At 40.9% G+C, this 22,696-nt stretch overlaps 2 protein-coding genes across 3 annotated transcripts in view; both read right to left on the bottom strand.

Moving 5' to 3' along the window:
• asns (asparagine synthetase) overlaps positions 1 to 22,696 on the bottom strand; it is a 51,582-nt gene that overhangs the window by 13,613 nt on the left and 15,273 nt on the right. Inside the window, exons 3-7 of the mRNA XM_077549231.1 lie at positions 8,711 to 8,948; positions 8,077 to 8,262; positions 7,896 to 7,997; positions 6,043 to 6,170; positions 5,791 to 5,917 (exon numbers count right to left, since the gene is read on the bottom strand). Of these exons, the coding sequence (XP_077405357.1) occupies positions 5,791 to 5,917; positions 6,043 to 6,170; positions 7,896 to 7,997; positions 8,077 to 8,262; positions 8,711 to 8,948 (781 nt within the window). The remainder of the gene's footprint in view (positions 1 to 5,790; positions 5,918 to 6,042; positions 6,171 to 7,895; positions 7,998 to 8,076; positions 8,263 to 8,710; positions 8,949 to 22,696) is intronic.
• Positions 281 to 5,774, bottom strand: LOC144037630 (uncharacterized). 2 transcript variants are annotated; one of them, XM_077549232.1, is made up of 4 exons: positions 2,475 to 5,774; positions 2,348 to 2,398; positions 2,191 to 2,262; positions 281 to 2,080 (listed from the first exon to the last, which is right to left on the bottom strand). In XM_077549232.1, exons 1-4 carry the CDS (start codon positions 2,995 to 2,997, stop codon positions 1,437 to 1,439), a joined length of 1,290 nt encoding a protein of 429 aa, XP_077405358.1. In that variant the 5' UTR covers positions 2,998 to 5,774; the 3' UTR covers positions 281 to 1,436. The 2 variants fall into 2 exon arrangements, with proteins under 2 accessions (XP_077405358.1, XP_077405359.1); XM_077549233.1 differs by having other exon boundaries at positions 281 to 2,077.

Here is a 22,696-nt window from a genome sequence, read left to right as displayed (position 1 = left end):
AAATTGAAATGCGTCCACACCACAGACATGTTGGCGAATGGTACATTAACTCTTTCACTGCCAGACGTTTTCCGAAACGGGTTGTCCCCACTGCCAGCCGATTTAAGCATTTTGAGTGATCTTTCAAGGTCCACAGAAAATGTTGTGTTTGGACTATGGAAACACACATACTACCAAATGAAAGATTGGACTCTCATCTTTCATCAGAAAAAAAAGTTTGTTTCTAGCTTATTCCGTTCTTCAGTAATCAACAATAGAAAATGGTAACTTTCACCGAAATTCTCTGTTTTGAAACAAAAAGTGGAGAAAAACGGCTTTTTGTGAAACGATGTTATTTCATGCACTTCAGTGAATTGTACACTTCTTTTTGTCCATGAATGATGCCACAAACACCTAAATAGTGCTTTACTTCTATAAAACAGTACCACCAACAATGAAAAAGTCTTTTTTTATAGCAAAAAAAAAACAGTTTATTTACATAGAAAACAGTAACAATTTGACAAACTATTTACAAAGGTGTACAACTGTGCATGTGTGATTATTTACAATTGTGTGGATGTTTGAACTACATAAATTTTACTTTTGTGTGGTAAACAGTGTAACACTCGCCTGCGTGCAAGGGGATACTGCAAGATTTGCACCACAGCCTTGTCTCACTGCGAATGCCCCTTCGCATGCAGACCCGACACCTTCTTGCTGGCTTTTTTTTCCGGGAAGTAGCAGGCATGTGTTCCAGCGTGTGTTTGGCCATGTTACCATCAAGTCGGCTTTCAGGATCAAAATACGGTGACCTGGTATTTTGTCTGGCTTCCTCATGCTCTTCCATCCCAACTTCCTCCTGGTCTTGTGGCAACAGCCACCCTCTCACCACCTGCTGGATGAACTCCAAAAAAGGTTGACTCGTCCCAGGATTTTTTTTTTTGTACAAGATGTAAGCATTGAACATGCATATTTGGAAAAGATAGGCAACAAACTTTTTGTGCCACTTCAACGTTTTCCGTGTGAATGGGTGGTACGAGATGTTTTGATCCATCTTGTCCACTCCATTCATCTTGGAATTGTAGTCCACAACACAAATTGGTTTTTCGAAAGGCACTTTTTTTTTTTGTGCCTTCCGCCACACCTCCACTGTCCGCATTTCATCTTTGTGAAACGTTGTCACCATCCTCAACAAACGTTTGTCCTGCCATGCCACAATCAAAACATTTGTGTTGTGCCTTACCAGTTTCCCCCCCACCCCAAGGCCAGTGTTGGTTAGGCACGTTATCTCACTGGGTTCACCCCTGTTCTTCCTCAGCGTTCCACAAACATTGGTGCGCGCTGCCAGGAGACGTTCACACAAAGCAATCGAGTTATAAAAATTGTTCATGAATAGTGTGTACCCATTTCCTGGCAGACGATCCAGTAAGTTGAACACTGTATCGGGGAGAGAACAACTAATGCCAACATAGGGTTGCATATTGAAACAATAGGGAGTCACACAAAATGTATGATTTGATCCCATATTTGACCGGCTTTTGGGGGTTGTACACTTTGAACGAAAGACGTCCCTGGAAACTCATCATTCCCTCATCAATACAAATATTCCTGCCCGGTTGAAACAGTTCCTTGAACTTGTTTACAACGTGATTGAACACAGGACGAATTTTAAATAGTTTGTCGTCTGAACTGTGTGCCGTCTCGTTGTCGTTGAAGTGCAGGAAACTCCAGATGAGCTGGAAGCGGTTTCGAGGCATTGCGCGACTGAAGAATGGTGTCGTCTCTATTTTGTCCTGAGTCCAATACATTTCGATACTGGGCTTGTTTATATACCCAGTAAGGAATTGGAGTGCAAAAAACGTTTTGAGCTCAGACACAGACACTGGCTTCCAAGCACGACTCCTGCAGTGTGGCAGACTTTCAGCCCGTTTTTGCATTGACTGACGTGCAAATAAGTTTGTCTGATCAGCAATGTGCTGCAGAAGTTCGTCTGTGATGAAGAGCTGCAGGAAGTCAACTGGCCGGGTTGAATTCAGCTCTGCTGCGGCACCTCTCGGTCCTGGCTCCACAGTAAAGGGGAATGAGTTTGGCTGCCAGCCTGCTTCATGCCAGCCAGATTTTTGGGGATATGCAAATATACATTTCAATATCATATAATATTCATTTTGGATCAGGGTGATGCAATATATATATATAAATATATATATTTACGTTTTTTCTTGGATCCACTGGTTGATGGACCTTTATTCTGCTCACTCTGAGGAGCGTCACTCTGAGCTGCAGCTGAAAGAAATATATACAATTACAATAATATCGAAAGAGCGTTTTCTTTTGTTGTTGCGGTGTATTGAAAACACTTTTTTTATACCTCTCTTTGTCGTCTTTGCAGTGGGACGTCGCTGTGAGCACGATCCACGATCTATGAATGCACATTCACGTTACACGAGGTGCTAGCAGCGTGCTGGAAAAGTATCTCATAGCAAGTTTGTGCTTACCTTCGACGTCTTCTGCGGATGAAATACTGTCCGAATCACTTTCTCCGTGGTCAGACTGTACCCACTCCTCCGAAGAATATCCATCGGACTCAGGATACTCTTCGTCGTTGTCCGATTGAACGTCCTCGTGCGGAGAAGTGCTCGGTCGTGCACCGCGTTTTCCGGCGCTAGCACCGCTAGCCTCCGAGGCCTTAAAACGCGGTCGAAGCTGCCGCCGCGTCAACGCTGCAACTTCGGCATCAACCTCATTGTCGCCATCATCATCACCTTCGTCGGATTGAACGTCCTCGCGTGCAGAAGTGCTCGGTCGTGCACGACGTTTTCCGGCGCTAGCACTACTAGCCTCTGAGGCCTGAGGACGTGAACGAAGCTGCCGCCGCGTCAACGCTGCAGCTTCGGCGTCAACCTCCTTATCACCATCATCATCGCGGTCATCATAATGGTGCGCTTTAGCACTGGTTGATGCTTCTCCTTTTCCAAAAAATCGATCAAGCGTGGTCTGCTTCTTACCGTCGGTCGCCATTTTTCGTCTCTCCTCAATTCTCGTCTACTCCTCGACGCTCTAGCCCCGCCTGGCCTTTTATACTACTGACGCCCACCCGATCTTGTCAAAAGAGAGTCATCGCTGCCCTCTAGGGGCCAAAAATAGTCCTTAGGCACAACAGACAGACTTGAAACTTTCACCAGACATGCGGAAGGGTTTCCTCTACCCGTTTCAAAAAATAAAATAAAATAAAATAATCATTGGATGACGTCTTTTGACGTCATTGGCAGTGAAGCGTAGGTTTTTACTTGACGTCTTTAAACGTCAGTGGCAGTGAAAGAGTTAAACACCAAACGCGGGGTGAGCAACTGAGCATTTTAATGTACAGTAGTTCGCACCAGCGGGCACGGATGTGCGGCGCACTTAATATCAGCACATTCACATACTCACCAACGTTTAAAAATAAATGTCTTCGCAATCGGCTCTGGGAACGGACTGCAAAGTCACACACGGTGTCCTGTACAGGTCTGGAGCCACCCGGAGATAGTGGTAAGTGTTTACTTGTTTAAAACTGTTGATAGCAATAGTGCTAACGTTAGCTAAAGTATTTAGCACGGCCACCATAATGCAAGTGAAAAAGTGGAAGCACTCGAAGGGCATCAAAGAAAAAAAGGAAAGGTGCTGCAGGAGAAAGAGTGGCTCACCTGTAGTGCAGTACTTGGCAGCGCTCTCTTTTTCGACATAGTTTACCAAGTGACCCTCTCCTTCTCCGATGTGCACAATGAAGCTGCCGGTACTCACAAACAAGCGAGCAGCAAGGCAATTCAAACAGACGCTTCCTTGCAGCGTTTTGTTTTTTTATGTGGCGTTTTTTTGTGTGTGCTTGCGTCACCACAACATCCTCTTTCAGCCAAATTCTTTCGGCTCTTATTTTATTTCGGCCGAATGCAGAAAATGCATATTTTTGCCATTTTCGGCCCAAAAATTTTCGTTGGCCGAATATTCGGTGCATCACTACTAATTTGCTTAATTTTTACTTAAAATAAGATTGTCAGACAAAATCATTCTGCTTATTTTAAGATAGTTATTATATTACTTAATTATCTTATTTGGTCAAGCAGTCTTAGCCTTGAGTGTTAACAGCCAGTTTTAAGTACTGTGAGGCTTAAAACAAACATTTCCCACATTTTAAGATGACTAACCAACATCAAAGGCCCTGAACTGGGGTTTCATAACTTGAATTTCCTTATTTTAAGATTTTTCATAATAAGTTAATGATAAATGGAAAAAATACAAGTGTGAAAACAATCAAACAAAAAAGCAAAATAGCACTTTATTGTAAGCATTTTTTTCTTGTAAAAATCATCAGTTCGTTGGCTCCTTATATTTACTAAGCTCATTTTTCCTCTTTACAGTAAATACAGTACCAGCTCAGTGGTCTAGTGGTAGAGTGTCTGGCACAGACTGGGAGGTCGTGGATTCAATCCCTGGCTGGGTCATACCAAATGCCATTAAAAATGGGACCTGTTATCTCCCTGCTTGACACTCAACTTAAAGTACAAATAAAGTTTGACACTTCATGCTCTGTTTCAGTACTTAAAAAAAAAAATCCATGATTTTGCCTTGAATTAATGCTTAGAATAGGTATTTTCATCTTATTCTAAGGAACAATAAAAGCCATTTCCTCTTTAATATAAATGCTTCAGGCTTATTTTAAGATTTAACTAATTGATTAGAATTAGTTTTTAAGCTTTTTTTTTTAAACCATGACAATAAACCAGACAACAAAAAAACAACAACAAAATATTTAAAGCATTGTAATCGTCAATCTGTCATTCCTCAGCAAGATGGGCGTCCATCAGTGTTTCCTGTCATTCAAAGTGGGCATCTGTCATTGACGGGCTGATGGACCTTCTGTCAATACTGACTGAATGACCACCTTTTTTTTCTTTCAAACCTAACCTAAACGTCATGACCGCATTGAATTCCATGGCCTAGGCATTACTGACACCTAGGGGTAGAAACTATGCACTGCACATAGACAGGGGCTCAAATCAAGTCTCTTCCACACAGGACTTCAAATTTTACAGCTAATCCTCTGTTTCTGTCATTCCTTGATTATTTTAGTTTGAATGATGCGTATTGCTGCGTTTAACGCTGTGAATTTTTCCACTGTGGGATAAATAAAGGTGTATCTGATCTTACCTTACCTTATCTTATCTTATCTTATGAGGGGCAATATTTGATACTAGAATGAGTTAATTACAGTTCATCATAGTCACTAACTACAACTACCTGTTTCTAGGGTTTCATGTAAAACATAAAAATTTTCTTCATGTGGTCAAATTAGTTTGACGAAACAGAAGTCTAATAGCCGCAAACCTTGTAATTCGATAAGTGCACAGCGCGGTTTTTACCCCTAGATGTCAGTAATGGGGGGGGGGGGGGTCGAGAGCTACCAGTTGGAGTCATTCCAAGTGACAAGATGAGCATACACTCGGCTCTTGAAAAAATAAATAAAAATTGCAATTTTTCTAAACCGGAAATGTCCAACCTGTATTTCAACAACATGCTCCAACAGCCCTCTCTGATGCTCTGCTTACTTATTGGCTTGGACATAATAATCTTTCGCTATATTTCAGCTGTTGCTTGAAAATGTCCTCCAATGTTGGGCAGAGCGTTTATTGTGTACATGACCTGCAAAGCTACTATAGTATGCTCAAGTCGGATTTAAAAATTTAAATAAACCATGTGCATGTGCATAGTGCAGAAATGATGCAGAAACATGGGCAAAACTTGCCAGTTAAAGGAAAAGCTTCAGGTTTCACTCACCAACAGAGGCACGTATGGTAGTAATGTCATAAGTCTCGAGGCTTACAATAACTTTCTCTACAGCCTGAATGCCTTCTTCGGCAGTAAAGTTCACCTCGTGGTGTTCACTGCCAATGTAAGCTGCAACCTTGGACACACAACAATCACAGTTTTGACTGAAAGATATTGTATACATAAACTAGCATGAAAACTAGCAAGAAAAAAAAAATTGGCATTTATTTCTGTTAATAGCCATAAATTTTAAACCTTTACCTTACGGGCAGCTAAGATGTCCGGGCTGTCCTCTGACCCAATTGAAAATGTTTGAATAGGATATATCAGCCCCTCTTCTTTTGCTAGCTTCACCAACGTAGCAGCAACCAAACTGGAATCCAGACCCCCTGAATAGCAGAATGTTTAGATTAACTCAAAAACAACTTTCTCCTGCTGGTCTTCATTGCTTTTGCGCATGAATTGATTACAAATAGAGTACATATCTCAGATGTACATCTTCTGCATTGATTCACAAAGAGACTGTGCTGGATACCCTTGTATTTGATTCATAAAATGAACGGTGAACCATCTGATTCCTTGTAGAGATCCATTAATAATTGAAAGCAGTGTTATTATACAGTGGAACCTCGATTTACGAACGATCCTTTATAAAAACTTTTTGAGTTACAAATGAAATTTTGTTCGAAAATATGCCGTACATGTTTCATTTTGCGGACCTTCTCAGCATGGGTGAGCGGATAGATCATACTGTGCTTCTCGCAGTATTTAAGTTAATATCATTGGCTCTGGGTGTAATTCATTGCCATAGGTGTGCTGATTTTTTTACTCTTAATTAAAGACGCCAGTTTGGTCTAATTAAGGCTAATTAAAGGCTGTAAAAATCCGTGGCAGCTGTCGTGTTGTGCCGTTAATTTGAGACTGTCAATTGCCATTGCTGCACTGCTAATGTGAAGGATATGCAGTTTGTGTCAAATCTGTTGGCCCTCTGGGGGGCCCTGCTGGCTAAGGGGCCCCAAGAAATTGCCTGCCTTGCCTGATGACAAGCTACGCCTCTGCTCTTACCATTACATTTAATGTTATGAGGACGCCTTCAACATTTTTTGATTCACTGCACGCTCTCATCGTCCTTTTTTTCTAATCAGTTAATTACTTGCATAATTTAAAATGAAAAAAAATGACCCCAATATTACATGAATAAATATTCTCAATGTCACACGGAACATTTATTAAATGCTTTACTTTAATGCATGTAGTTATGTTTATTGCTTAACACAACCTGTGCTACCTGTGACGTAACTCTCCGCTGTCAATTATCGCATTTATCATGTATTAACGCAGATTAATCACACTATTCATTTTGACCACAGATGGTTCTTTCGCTTGACATTAGTATTAGTTCTCGCTCTAATTATGCGATCCACAGCCTCACTACAGTTTTATCTCGTGGTTATCTACCTTCTCCCTGGACCTTACTATGACTTTTTAGATGAATTTTCTGAATTTGTGGCTGACTTGGTGACACAGAAAATATATTAATTATGGTTATAACATTTCATATGAATTCCCTGTTATAGGAAGATAATTGATACTTTTGGTTTCACGCAGGTAACATATGTACCGACCCATAAAAATGGTAATACTTTAGATTTGGAACTAACCCAACACAACACAACAGCTTAATGTTTTCATGCCCGCTAACAGGATTCAGCCATTGTTAAAGTGGCTAATGATCTTCTCCTAGCTATGTACTCAGATACCTCATTATTATTATTATTGTTACTTGATCTTAGCGCTGCCTTCAACACCGTTGATCATAATGTACTATTAGAGCGCCTCAAAACGTGTATTGGTTTTCAGGCTCAGCACTTTTGTGGTTTTGTTCTTACCTCTAAGAGAAGGTGCACTGTGTAATCCATGGCAATGTGACCTGTGAGCTTTGTAATGTTACGTGTGGGTTTTGAGTTTTTCCTTGCCCTCTTGTGGTTAAGATGAGTGAATATTGTTAATATTTGCCAACTGTGAGTGTGTGAAGCCTTTTAGACTATTTTGTGATTAATAGCTATATAAATAAACTTGACATGACTTGAATGGAAAAATGCTTAAAAAAGTACCTGAAAGTAGACAACCAATCCTCCTCGTGGCCATGAGACGTTTCCTAACAGCATTTTCAAACAGGCTTCTGATGTTGGCCTTCACAATTTCTTCATCAAAACCTAGGAAATTTTAATGATAACATTTAAGCCTTTTTGTTGTTAAAGTGAGACAAATTCAGTGAAGAAGGTCTGTTCTTACCTGCTGGCAGTCTCCCCACAGTGTCATAGATGGCATGAGCGGGCTCATTTGTGCATTCATGAAATTGCTTCAACTGAATTGATTTCACTTTGCCATTGGGACTCAAATCAAAGACCTCAAAATGTCCCGGTAGAAAGGGGGTTATTTTGGCAGTATTGTCCAACGCAGGGATAACATCCATAAGACCTAGAAGAAAAACAAATAAAACAAACTCACAGTATCTTCCCCCTAACTGAAAATGTTGGTGAACCCCCGCATACCCGAGGTTTGAGATACGCATTTTAGATTAGCAGATTTTTTCTTGTTTTTTTTTAACCTATCCAGCGTTATTCGCTGAAAATTTGCTCACCTATTTGCCGTTTTACTGCCCAGGCCAAAACCTTGCCTCATGTAACATTATCACGTAGGCGCCATCTTGTGGCATCTTGGTGCAAAGGAACTATACTGAAGTAAATTGAACAACTCCATGTAGCGCTTCTCCGCCATCTTGTAGTATACTGGTACCAAGGAACTACAGTATGTTGAATTACGTGAATTAGCTTCATGTAGGACTTTGCCACCATCTTGGGGGTCAGCCATGGCTCGGTTCCTATCTCCTGCAAATAGCGGGGGTTCACTGTATGTATTCCATTACCTTTGACCTCGGAGCTGACGCCAAGTAATCCACTGTCAGTAAGAAGTCGAAACAAAGGACGCACACCATATGTGTCCCTTCCAAGGCACACTTTTCCGTTAGAAGTGTCCAACAGAACAAAAGCAAAAGTGCCATCCAGGAGAGACACCGCCTTCTGAATGCCAAAGCGATCATACAGATGCAGCAAAACCTCACCGTCCACTTCTGTCTGGCAATCAAACTCAAATTGCTTCTTTAGCTGAAAGAAACAGTTGAAGAAATTACATGGTGACAGAGACGGAATATATCTCAGGTTGTTACAGAACGGTCACAAGAATTTTAATGCATATTAATAATAAATGATGAGCAGTGTGTAACTTTAGTAATTTAAAATCAGGTGGTTGGTTGGCAAGTTATTTGTTTGCTACTTTTAAATTACAAATTGGAAGCATAACAAGTACTAGGATGGTGGTAGACTTCGGATGTTTCTCTGTATTCTCATTTCTCAGTCACAAACATAAATAGAAAACCTTTAAAATATGTGTTTTGGTTATGACTATAACAGGATTTTTAACTCCTCAAATTAATTCACCCAATTTGGGTTAGGGTTAGGGTTTTTATGCACATATGTTTTCTGGTCAGTGTGTGATTGGAAACAAAATAGAAACATTAGGTTGAACTAGATTTCTTTTAATCATGGTTATATACTGAGTATTTCTCAACCACTGCAATCTATCTGCAAGAGCAAATGCTGCATGTACATATATACTATATATGAACATGCAGCATATATTATATACCATCAAGCGGCCATTAATTTATTTGAATGACATGCTTAAAATATAAAGCTGGCGTGTTTCGGGGGGAAAAAAAATCATCACTTGTTGCTTTTGAGTTTCCACCTGAAGCAAACATGGCTGTTTCTCCACTATGCCATCAATATTGAGGGACAACTAAATCTAAAAGTATATACTAGCACTTTCAGATTAATTTCTGATTGAAAAGTTTTGCTTTGTTTTTTAAGAAAAAAAGTATTGCAAATTTAGTCATGTATCTTAACATTCTCTGGCTATATACTGTATCTTGAATCTCAGACTCTGATCTCATAGACGTGTGCCAATATAAGTGTAAATTCTTTGCAGCAGGCAACTTTTTTTGCTGAGTCAATCAATATTGAGGGACAACTAAATCTAAAAGTATATACTAGCACTTTCAGATTAATTTCTGATTGAAAAGTTTTGCTTTGTTTTTTAAGAAAAAAAGTATTGCAAATTTAGTCATGTATCTTAACATTCTCTGGCTATATACTGTATCTTGAATCTCAGACTCTGATCTCATAGACGTGTGCCAATATAAGTGTAAATTCTTTGCAGCAGGCAACTTTTTTTGCTGAGTTTAGTGTTTAGTACAGGTGTCCCTCGGGCACAACGTTCATGCGTGAGTTGGAATATCTCACAGTGTATTGCATAACTTTACAAGGATCTTAGGCTTTGTGGTCTGCAAGCACTTACTGTGAATGCTTTATAGACCAGGCACTCAGCATGCACACCGGAATTCTAGAGGAAGGTACATTATGGGGCCCAGACTTTGAAAATCAGCAGCAGATGTTGTCAACGTGTTGCCTGGATTTACATAAAGTGGAGTTGATGAGACTGCAAAATGGGAAAACACGAACACAACAGATGTCCATGATCCATCCATTTTGCGAACCGCTTATTCCTCACAAGGGTCGCGGGAGTAATGGCCTATCCCAGCTGTCTTCGGGCAGTAGGCAGAGTACACCCTGAACTAGTCCCCAGCCAATCGCAGGGTACACATAGACGAACAATTCACACCTAAGGACAATTTAGAGTGTTTAATTAACCTACCATGCATGTTTTTTTGAATATGGGAGGAAACCGGAGTACCTGGAGAAAACCCATGCAGGCACGGGGAGAACATGCAAACTGCACCCAGGAAATCCGGAGCTTGGAATCAAACTCACAACCTCTGCAGTGAACGTGCTAACCAGACATCTACCGTGCCGCCACAAGAGATGTACCAAATTGATCAAGTCTATGCACAATGGTAAAACTACCCATTATATAACTGTGAAAATGTGACTTGTAAAAGTACATAATTTTTCACTTTTTCATACGAATAACTCAACCAACCAAGACTAAAACATTGTGTGGAGTTGTGTGCTGCTCCTTCAGAGGCAGGTTAGTTTGCCTCGGACCCGGCCTCTCTGCCCTCTAAGATGGTTTTGTAAGAAAAGTGCATGCTGTTTTGCTTAGCGCTTTGCAGCGGTTGCGGTTGGATTAATCTGATCACACCAAGCTGCCTCCTGACTTTGACCTCTACCGACGTGGCCGTCCCTCTTCTTCTCCTCCTCCCTGCGTCTAGGGACTATCTGACGGACCTCTTGCTGGGATGACACGGGGACTTTCCCCTGGCTCCCGGCAGATAGCCGGGCCCTGGCCACCATGTGGGGTGCTGCGACTGCCGGTTTGGACCGTATGCCTAATGTTCAGACTGGTGTGGTGTGCTGTGGACCTTCACTTGGTGCAGGACACGGGGTTCAGGACATTGGGGTTCAGGACATTGGGGTTCAGGACCCCGTTCAAGCTGCTGGCTGATGTGGACCTTCAGTGGGTGTCTTGTAAGGCGGAGTTCCTGCTCGCGATTGCATCCTCTAAGCGGGCTGCCTCTCAGTCTTTCGTGTCTTCGTTGCATCCCAATGGAGCTTGGGTCACTATGTGGCCAAATGACACTTTCGTCCCCAAAGTTTTGTCTGGCTCACATTCTAACCAGCCTTTCCGTCTTTCTCGCTTTGTCCCCGTTAGTGGACGAGTATGTTGATCCAAGACCATTTTGTCCCGTGCGCGACAGCTATGCAGTAAGTACAGCTATGCACATATGTCATAGTCATAGTAGTCATAGGGTAGTTTCTACGTCTTGGGCCGTTCTGAAGGGTGTGCCCTTAAAGGATATGTGTGCTGCTGTTTGTTGGTAGTCGCCTGGCACCTTCTACAAGTTCTACAGGTTGGATGTCGCCACTACCCATCCTTTGCATGTGGTCCTCGGTCGTTGGCCAAATGTTGCTGATGCCTACCCCCATGGTGTTAGCCTGGCATTCGGCACGTCGCGTTGGAAAAATGACGGATGTACACACTGTAACAGTCAGGCACCAATGCCAATTATTAAGTACCTTCTCTACATGCGTAAGAACTAATTCCCGTCCATACCATCGGACATCATTAGAAAAAGGCAACTGATAGCTCTTCTGGGGGCGAGATATAAAAACGTAAACAATACATATCCACAATCTGTTCCCACATGAACCACACCCTCAGGCTCTTTACAGAGTATTGTGTACTATAAAAGTAAATCCTACCTGATATATCCAGTTGCATGATACATCATATAATGCTGAATTCATCTTCTCTTCTTTACGTCCAAATGCGAAGTGCGATCATGTAGAAAATGAGCGATATTGTAACACGGACTTGCATATGAAAAGCCGTGTATTGGAAAGCCCTATTGTTTTTCCACATTTGTCACATTCTGCTCTTGCCCCATGCGCTGATTTGCTAGCTAATAGCCAATCAGAATGATCAAAAGTCACGATGGGCCGACACCGCATCGGCATGTTGAATCTGGCGAAAACACCCACGCTACCCAACGAGTTCTGACGTTAGGACTGTGATTCATACATTAATCAGGCGGGGCATAAAGACACTCTATTACACTATTAATGCCTTTAGGCGTTCCGTGCCGTTAAGCACCGCCTCTGGAGGTCAATGAGGGACAAAATAAAACGAAAGTTATGTATGTAGCTATGGTTGTATGAGTCCCGAACGACTGCCAGAGTGGCTTGTCACTCGGAGGCCTTGTGTTCGCACGTGTAGGTTCTGAGGGACTGTCTTCTGTGTGCCATTGCCTTTTATATACACGGCCTGGGTCACCTGGGGGTCACTCGTGACATGTCGCTTTAGTATACATCTGCATCTACATTTAGTATTCTCATCTGCGCGTGCGCGAAGACACTTTCCGTGCCGTTAACTAAGCACCACCTTTGGCAGTCGTTCAGGACTTGAGTTGAAAAAGAATGCCTAAAAATTAAATGTTCAAATTAAGGGAACAAAGAAATGTTCTTTTAAAAATCAGTTGTGTTTGTTCTACTTTTTGAGAATCATCAACATGCATTAGTGAGGGGGTACTCGTGGTATGACAAAAAGGTTTTGGTGATACAAGCCCAAAAAATTTAGAAACATTGCAATAGGAAACAATTTGTAACAGTTGATGTCCTCTTGCTTAGACTGCCATGTTGGTGTTCTACATGGGTCTTTTCTAGGGCCGCCGGATTTTCACGGTTCGGTGCTGTGTGAAAAGCCGCCCGCGAAGATCCGGATAAGTATTTTAGTAAGTCGCGCAAAAAAGATATTTGATTTCTGTTTCGTTTTTTCTTTTTATTTTTATTTTTCTAAAAATATATATATATATAATAATAATTTTTTGTGGGGATTAATGAGAATAGTTTTGATCTGTTGTATTGTAGTATCATAAGTGAGACGTCACTGACTTAATAAATATTATAACGACCAAATTACTACATATAATGGACGACATATTTGACCGAGACTCAGAATGGTTTGATTTGCATAAACTTCCGGTCCATACTCAAAGCCTCTCGCTAAGCAAACAAGTCACGGCCGCAACGCTCGTCATGGCTGAAGCGCTGCCACCACGGCGACGGCGGAAGATGAAAAATCTTTTAAATGAATGGATGCGGACTAATTGTGATAAAGGTTGGTTCCCACCGTTAAAATCTGAGACATGTCTGATTGCATTAATGAAGTCTGTAGAGCTTGCTTGTGTAAAACAGCGCCAGATGCTGATTGACTCCGTGAAAAACACATCTATATTTTCTTCTAATAGAGAAAAGTGAGACGACAATGTAAGGTCGTGGACCAAATGTTGGTTAACGCTAGAATGCTTGCTTTGGGCAGCTCTGTGAAAGTTGCTCGTAAAGCTGTGTTGAGCGAGTCCGCTAGCCACGGTTCGGCTAACGACAACGTGTTCGATGACAGCATGGCGAATGCTAGGCTAAAATCTCCGCCAGCTTAAAATTGTTAGAAATGAGACATGACCCGGGAGACAGATTAAATAAGGCAAAAGTTTTCGGATTGGAATTGGCTCGGCATGCGGAGATTCCACAGTTTATTGGTTCTAGATGGCGTACTAATCTGGAGCATGTGTGACTTGTGTGATTAGGAGGGAATGTTTTTGTTATAAAATGACTTGGGTCAATTGTGTGATTATAATGGGGATTTTTCTAGTTGGTATGTGTGTGCGTATGTGCCCCAAAAGTTTGAAAAAGTTGAGAGAATTGTTGAGTAATTGAATGAGACCTAGATAAGGAAAGTGGGGGCTATCCGGGTGGTTTAGGAGTTAACTGAATCTGTAATTGTGAATAAGAAATGTGTGGGTGGATATTTCATTTGTTTTTCTTTAATACCCATAACTGTATGTTTGGTGTTGTTTTTGAGTAGAAAAGACTGGTGTGATAATGGCGTTTGTTTTTCGTATAGGAATGTAGGAAAAAATAGGTTTTGAATGTGATTTTCCCTCCCCCTTTTTTCTGCTCCTTCCCTGTGTCTTGGAAGAGAGGAGGGGGATTTGTGTGGAAAATAGGAGTCAGAGGGCAATGTGTCCTGTAATGGGAGTTTTTCTGTTTTCTAGGTAAGAGAAGAATGCGGAAAGATAAAGAGGTCTAGATGATAACTACAGGCCACTATCCATATTATTTTTAAAATCAGATCTGTGTGTTTTATAGTTGAATAAGTAATAAAACCAAATTTTAATTGAAAAAGACTTTTTATTTTAGATTTTTTCCCCTTACATCTCTCATGACTCATTCGTAGGTGTGAAAATGATTTAACCTTTGTCCTTATCTGAGTCCCATTCTAGAAGTCTGAGAAGTCCTGGAATTTGAGACTTCCCTCCATGTGGAAGCATAATTTAAGGTAACATGTAATGAAGAAGAAGTCTATGGTAGACATATGCGTAAATATAGTAATACTACTTGCTATAGTGTAGTGAACATATTTAAATAAAACTACAAAATACATATTTTTTGAGAAAATTATTATTTTTAATTATAACAAGCATATAAATCTCTTTGCTATGATCTCATCTCCCTCTGTCTGTTCCGAGTGTATAAGTGTTTCAGGCAGGTTCAATCTTTGACGAGAGGTGTTGTTCTTGGGTGTCTCCAACGTGCTGGAATAACCTGGCTGTTGGACACAGAGTGGACGGCGAACTGAACAATGGTCACTTTCGGGGGGGGGGGGGGGGAAGTGATCACACGGACTGCGAAAAGGATGGTATACTGCAAATCCGCTCGCCATGAGACTGTTCAATGACTCTTATGAATTATCTGAGCAAAATGTCCATCAACTCTTTGAGCAGACATCTCAAACTCTCATCACAGCCGTCCTGATGAAACTGTCAGGGGTCTCCAGTGACAGCTAAGGCCTGCTTTGAACTTTGCCCTGCATAAACTGCTATCAACAAGGACAGGAAGGAATATGAACTCCAGTGTGGACTCAAAGTTCGAGTCATCTGAGATCGGCCTTTGAGTCATATTTTGGTCTGTTTGAGTACAGTTTGCACTCTGTACTGTGTCGGAGAAGGAGATGTGATCTATAGCAACGCAGTTTCGGAAATTGAGAACGGCTTATGTGAATTAGGGTAGTATAAAATTTATTCTAATCTTTAATACTATATTTTCCGTTGTTTGATGCTTGTTGAATTTGGTCTTCTAATGTTTTGCCCATTTTCCTTTTAAATTTTAGCTTCTGGATTGGACTCAGATGTGGAACACTTACGGCGAATTTGCTGGTTAAATTTTACATTTTTGATTAAGGTCGCAGCACTGTGATTTTTTAATTGGGTCATGATCTGCATAGTTGCCTACTGTGTTGTACAAGCCCCACTACTCTGTAAAAGAGGTGAGGATAATTAGCATTTTAAGATTACTTTTTGGTTTATTTGAAGTAGGTATTCTGATCTTTTATCTTATTTTATGGTTTGTTTCTTTTTGTTTTATTTTTTCCTCACTCTGAGTTGCCTGGACAGGATTCAAATTTGCGCCTAAGGGGCTTTTGTTTTTATGAATTGTTGCAAGCTAAGCAGGATCTGCTCCTGTAGTTTTGGTGTTGGCCAAATTGCCCAAATTTGGTTTTTATTATCAACAGGACACAAGGTGTCAGTTTTTTTCCCTTTTGAAGCAGCAATTTGTAAGCGGCTGCAGTTTTCACATTCAGGTCTGAAATGATCAAAATTGATCTTTATCAGATGAGGGAGTCAGTTACTGGTCTGTCTGTGTGTGTCACGAAGGAAGGTATGCACACAAACAGTTCATGTTGAATTAAATAAATGTAGGACTATAGGTTAGTCTGAATGAGGTGATACTTCTATAGTATGTGAGTGAATTAATTCACAGATGGAGAATTGAGGTGTTCGGATTTTGACCATGGGAGGAAAAGTAAGTGCTGGCGAAGACAACTCATGGTGAAAATAAGGTAAGTATATTCAATTTCAGAAACAATTGAAAAGTATAATTTCTAGAGCCCATGGAATTTGCCATTTAGGTGTGGAAGGAACATTGGGACACTTGGTGGACATTATTTTATGAGACAAGTTGTAAAAATGAACTGCAGGACTGCAGTGTTTATTAAAGGTATAAATTTATATATAAATCTCTTCTCAGACTGTTTATGGCCCGGCCGGACATGAGCAGTTTTGGGTTAAGATGATGTTGTTTTTAAATGATTTACACTCCTATAATAAAAACCAGCGTAAAAAATACAGAAATTTGATGTATGATAAAAAGTACATTTATGCTAAATCTACAACAGAAAATATCATGGTAAAATATTTGATTAATCATTATCTACTATTATAAGGGCTTCTTAGGAATATTGGATTAGACAAAACCCATTTGAAAAAACAAAAACTTCATAAGATATAAAAAGGCTGGACTCCTTTTGAGGGTCATAAAAACAGGCCTTTTCCCACCCCCAATGTTCCGCTGGGGGAGTGACACGTTGAGAGGCCCCCAGTAATTAAAGAGATAGTGCCTACATTCTCGAAGCTAACAGATAACCAACCAGAAGTTCCTTTAAAAATAAATGATTGTGAATATGTGTGGTTGAAAGTAACTAAACGTAAATGGTCTTGTCCTCGTTGGTTAGGTCCATTTAAGGTCAAGGAGCGTACATCCTGTGCGGTGCGCTTGTATCGAAAAGGGGATACTTGGTATCATCTCTCATCTACAAGGCCGGCTGTTTCTGGTTCAACGCTGCCACCAAGGGCAACCATCTGATGATCTACGCCCACACCAGTTGGAGCCATCTGACGGATCCAAAACACGGCGTTTCCAGTGTCTACCTGACAAGCTGTCCAAGGGGGGGAAGCTGCACGCGGAGGAGGTCCTGGAAGGAGATTCATTGTAGTGCCTTTTCCATGGGCAAAGCTGACCAAGTGTCAATCTGCTGTTTGAAAGGGAGAAATCACTCAATGGTGATTTGAGTCACATGCCCCTTTTCATCAATTCACAAGGATAGAGTCACACTGGGAATGAAGTCCCGTGACCTTTCCTGCGATCTCTGGCAGTGAGCCAGGGTTCGGAAAAAGGCTGACAACGCCTCTAAAAATAAAAATAAAAAAATCAACCAACGACTGACAAACATCCTTCTCCTTCGACAAAAGAACTTCTTCTCAAGATGGCTTCGATGAAGAACTCTGCTACTAATTGCTGCATTGTGACGATTTTTCTCTTGTTAATTGTTGTGCCATTTTGGTTTTTCATGAAACCCCTTGACGTGAGTTTGAATACAACACACCGTGATAAAAGAAATGTTATTTCCACCCAAATCCCGTGGATAATGAACTGGGCGTATAATAACTCAATTGTCCTAACCGTTGCTCCTAACACAAACACATCTGTCAAACTCCCCATTAAATCTTTGAAGGGATTTAGTAGTGGGGGGCCGACGAAGGGGGGCCTTTGGCTCAAGTACTGGTGGTATTTGACAGGTAGTGTTTTACGACTGGACTGGAGCACCTTCATTACCACCCAAAGTGGCCGATACTGGCCGTCAGGTTCCAGTGGGGAGGCAGTTTACTTTAGCAAGAGAGTAACATTGAGTAGAATGGGACATCAATTCGAATTAACTTTTGTTCTTCCTGAAGGTAATATCCGGCCACCTAATGTAACCATAAATAACACCTTTTGTTATGGCCTAATGCTGTGGGCATGGTTCTCTGGAACTGATCCCTATTTTCCAATTTTAATTTGCATTGATAAAACTATGAGTAAGACAGAACAACCTAAAATGACTAAATCAGAATCGTATAGCCCTTGATATGTTACTTGCAGGAAAGGGGTGGTGTTTGTTCAATGTTCAGAGAACAATGTTGTACTTTTATTCCTAATAACACTGCACCAGATGGAAGTTTAACCAATGCCATTGAGGGACTCCGAACACTTAAAAAAATTAAAAAAATGAAAGAGCAGTCCGGTATCGATACGTCAATTTGGGATAACTGGATGGATGTTTTTGGAAGATATAAAAATTTGGTTTCATCAATTTTAATTTCGATATCCGTATTTGCAGCTTTCTTGACAACTTGCGGTTGTTGCTGTATTCCTTGTTTGAGATCGTTGTGCACGCGGCTTATTGCCACAGCCATTGAAAAGCAAGATGTACAAAACAAGTCGTCTTATATGATGGTAGAATATGTAACTTCTAAAAGCTATGACCGCGGTGGCGACATCAGATGAAGATCCGGCTGGAATTTTTCTCTAGACTATTTCTAAGGGATTTAATGTCTTATTTTGAACAAATATATTTGTTCATTGAGGGACTGAAGACATTTAACATTTTCTATGCATATTTTTACTGTTTATGAATCTACTTATAGTATATAGATGCCATATAACTGTGATAATGTTTGTGTGAAATATATTGGACATATTAACTGTATTGTAATGAATAACACTTTTCACTCCCTTCCAGCTGGTGAGATAGGAATGCACATGGGAGTCATGTTCTCATGGAAGATAACACTGTGGGTCTGAGGGAGTCTAGGTCGCATGGTAGTACCTGTCTAATCATATATTTCCGGCTTTGGACGGAACTGGAGTAAACATGTCAGTAAATCACTTGTCTGTCTATTATAATTACTAACCCTTTGTCCAGCCTCAGAGGAGGAGTATGCTTTTTTTTATCTATAAAGCGACTGTGTGTTTTCAAATTGACACACTCGAGGCTTAACATCACCTTTGGAATGTAAGCATTTACTCTTGTGTCTTTTAAGAGCTCTTAAAATAAATTCTTTATAAAGAAGGCTTCTTCATCAGATCTAATTTTTCAATTATTTTTGAACACGCAAAGATTACACTTAATATAGTAATCAAATAATACCTTCAATGGCTGAAGAAGCGAACAATGGCGACCGGTTGCAAGCAGCTTACACTTGGGAATTTTTTTTCAAAGACGAAAGGCATCGACCAACGCTAAAGAGCACATTGATGACGACGATGATCATCATCAATGATGATGATGGTGATTCCGAGGTTGACGCCGAAGTTGGAAGCGCTGACGCGGCGTTTGCATAGTCCAAACACAACATTTTCTGTGGACCTTGAAAGATCAGTCAAAATGCTTAAATCGGCTGGCACTGGCGACATCCCGTTTCTGAAAACGTCTGGCAGTGAAAGAGTTAAAGATCGTCACTCTACTAATAATTTTAGGAGGCTCTTTAACCTTATTAGCATGTCACAGCGGCATGATAAAAAGGCAGTTATTATATCATTGGATGCAGAAAAAGTTTTCGACAAAGTTAACTGGTCCTTCCTCCCTGCTGTTTTAAATAAATTGGGCTTTGGGAAGTCATTTATTCACTGGGTGTCAGTATTATATGATTCACCTAAAGGTACAGTTACTACTAATGGGATTATACCTCAGAGTTTTACTCTACAGAGAGGCACAAGACAGGGATGCCCCCTGTCCCCTTTATTATTTGCAATATTTATTGAGCCGCTTGCATTAGCTATACGCCAGGAAAGAAGGATTCAAGGAATTCACTCTGGGGTAACAGAATACAAAATTAATCTATATGCCTGATATTTTACTCTATTTAGAAAAGCCTGCTATTTCGTTAGGGGAAGTATTTAACTTAATAACTAAATTCTCACAGTTATCAGATTATTCTATTAACTGGACAAAATCAACACTTCTACCTATTACAGAAAATTCATGGAACCCTGCAAGCCAGGACCCACACTACTCATTTCCTATAGGTAATTTAAAATACTTAGGCATAAAAATCTCACCTAAATTAACTGATTTAATTCATTTAAACTTTTCTCCACTTCTGGATAACATTTATAGTGACTTGCTGGAATAATCTTCCTATTTCTCTAATAGGACGAATAGCCACCATTAAAATGAAAGTTTTACCCAAAATAAACTATTTTTTCTCAACGATTCCATTTAAACCTACGACGAACTGGTTCCAGTTGTTGGACTCGGCCGTTACAAAATTTTACTGGAATAAAAAAAAAGCAAAGATTAGTCTATCTACTCTTCAGAAAAGTAAATCCAAAGGAGGTCTAGAGGCACCAAATTTTATGCACTACTATATAGCTAACCAGCTACAATATATCATTCTATCGGCACAACCCAACAGAGATACTAACTGTTGGCTGGAACTAGAACAGAAGGACTGTAATAACCTCAGACTTTTAGATTTATTTTTTATTAAAACATCGATTAAGCGGCCCCTAGGTGAACGGTATGGGATTTTTATTAGGTTTTAGGTGAACTGAGTACACACTCACACACATACACACGCACATACAAAATTAAAATTAAAAAAAATAAAAGAGAGCGAGAGCAATAATGATGACATGTCGAATCAGTAAAATTACCGAATGAAGAATACTGAGCTCTCTCAAAAAAATAATGTTATGCGGACGCCACTGCACACGCTCATCCCTCCTCTTTTTCTTTTTTGTGTTTACCTCCTCTTTTTCTAATCAATGAATTACTTGCATTATTTAAAATGGGGAAAAAATGACCCCAATATGAACATGAACAAATATTCTAAATGTGATATGTAAACATTTATTAAATGCTTTATTTTAATTCATGTAATTATGTTTATTGTACAAGCAACCTGTGCTACCTTAAACGTAGCCATCCGCTGTCACGCTAAGGATAATCTAATCAAAATCAATAGTGGGAGTAATCTGCGTTTCATGATTTCATGATTTCATGATTTCATGATTAATGCGATATTTTTTTTGTGATTAATTAATCAGTTAATGCTTTAACTTTGACAGCACTACACAAAAGCCTCAATTTCTCTCTTTCTTTTTTTCCCCAAAACAGGATTTTCGGTTAAACTTGCCTCTCTTCTACTGATTACTGCATGAAAATCTCCACCAAAGAGGGGAGCCGTCGACCCCCGCCAGGACAGAGCAAGCGCAACACCTCAGGGCCCCCCAAGCCGCGGCAGCGCCAAAGGACGACCCCCGGGTCCCGCAGGGGCCACCGGCCGGAGAGCAAACCCAGGAGCAGGAGCACCCCCCATCCCAACGCGGCCCGCGCCCCCAACCCAACGCGGCAGGACGGGGCACTGCAGGCCCACCAGGCACCCCACCGGCCCACAACCCCCACTCACTTAAAATAAATTAATGGGGGGGGGGGCCTCGGGGGGGGACAGGTGACCGCAGCACTGCTCCATGCTGCGGCCCGCCCCAACCGATGCCCCCCCCCAGTTGTGTGGTGCATTAAAATTGGAGGGGAGCTGCAGGGCGGAGACGGTATCTCCACCCTCCCCCACTCCCCCCCAAAGTGTGTTATGTGCCCTAAAATGTATTGTGCAAAACTAGTGCCGTGAGTTAAGAGGAGCGACCAGCTGGCCCCCCCCCAACCGGGCGGGGGGGGAGGCGCATCCGCCCACCAACCCCCCACCCACCCCACCGGGACCCCGGCGGGGCTCGCCCCCCGGATACCGGGGCCCGCCCGAAGTGCCCAGAGGTCCACCGGAGCGGGGTGGGCACAACACCGATCCCGCCCACTCTCCCGGCCCCCGGAGCACCGAGACCCGAGCCACGGATGGAACCCCCGGCCTGTACTCTTGTTCTGAGTAATATCACCTATATCAGTGGTTCACGGTGTGTTATGTATGTTTATAGTTTACGTAACTTCGCCGTGTTTAATTGTCTCGTTGACGTTTGCTGCGCACTTAATTGCCTTGTTAACGTCGTAGGAGCTGTGGTGCTAAAAATAGAACGGTGCCGTTTACGCCGCTTCAGCGTAATTCTAAAAGTTAATGTGGAAAACACTACAGGAATTAAATGCTGGAATGGTTATTTTCAATTTATTGACGGCCACAGGGGGCTCCTGTAAGATAGCACTGTAAGTCTTCAGTTGTGCTCAACAATTTCATTAGCTCTGAAGTGCAGACATATCTTTTTATTTGTATATCATCATTGACTACTGCACTGTTATGAGATGAATGAAAAACGGAGAACGTGAAACAGGAAACAAAAATACAGAGCAGCCTTCCAAATTAAAAGCATGTATTTCAAAACAAGATATAATTAAACATCACACACAGCTTGAGGAATTTGTAACATAGTAGATATTACTAAATTACTTGAAATACTATTGTATTGAATTGAATTCTTTGCACCTCACTGTATTCCTTAAAAAGAAATTGTACAACCACATATTTTGATTGGGACTTTTTTTCTGGCCACTGGATTATTTCTTTAATCTTATTTTTATTTTAGTTATTTTTTTAATTCATTTTATTGTGTGCTCTATGCAAAATGATTCTTATGAGCAAATTAAAAATATATAATTGCTATTAATTTCATTCAATTTTAAGGAAATTTGCTATAGTTGGGATACACGTGTCATTGTTTTAAAATTATCTGTCATT

This window comes from Vanacampus margaritifer, chromosome 17, assembly GCF_051991255.1.
Source record: "Vanacampus margaritifer isolate UIUO_Vmar chromosome 17, RoL_Vmar_1.0, whole genome shotgun sequence".
Classification (NCBI taxonomy): Eukaryota; Metazoa; Chordata; class Actinopteri; order Syngnathiformes; family Syngnathidae; genus Vanacampus; species Vanacampus margaritifer.
The sequence above is the reverse complement of the archived record's forward strand: the minus strand, read 5'-3'. Positions and strand labels throughout refer to the sequence as shown.

Coding starts and splice junctions, on each gene's coding strand:
- LOC144037630 (XM_077549232.1), bottom strand. CDS start 2,997: ATGGCGACCGACGGTAAGAAGCAGACCACGCTTGATCGATTTTTTGGA. Junction 2,263..2,347: donor TGCAAAGACGACAAAGAGAG/GTATAAAAAAAG, acceptor TATTTCTTTCAG/CTGCAGCTCAGAGTGACGCT. Junction 2,081..2,190: donor CAGTGGATCCAAGAAAAAAC/GTAAATATATAT, acceptor GCTGGCATGAAG/CAGGCTGGCAGCCAAACTCA.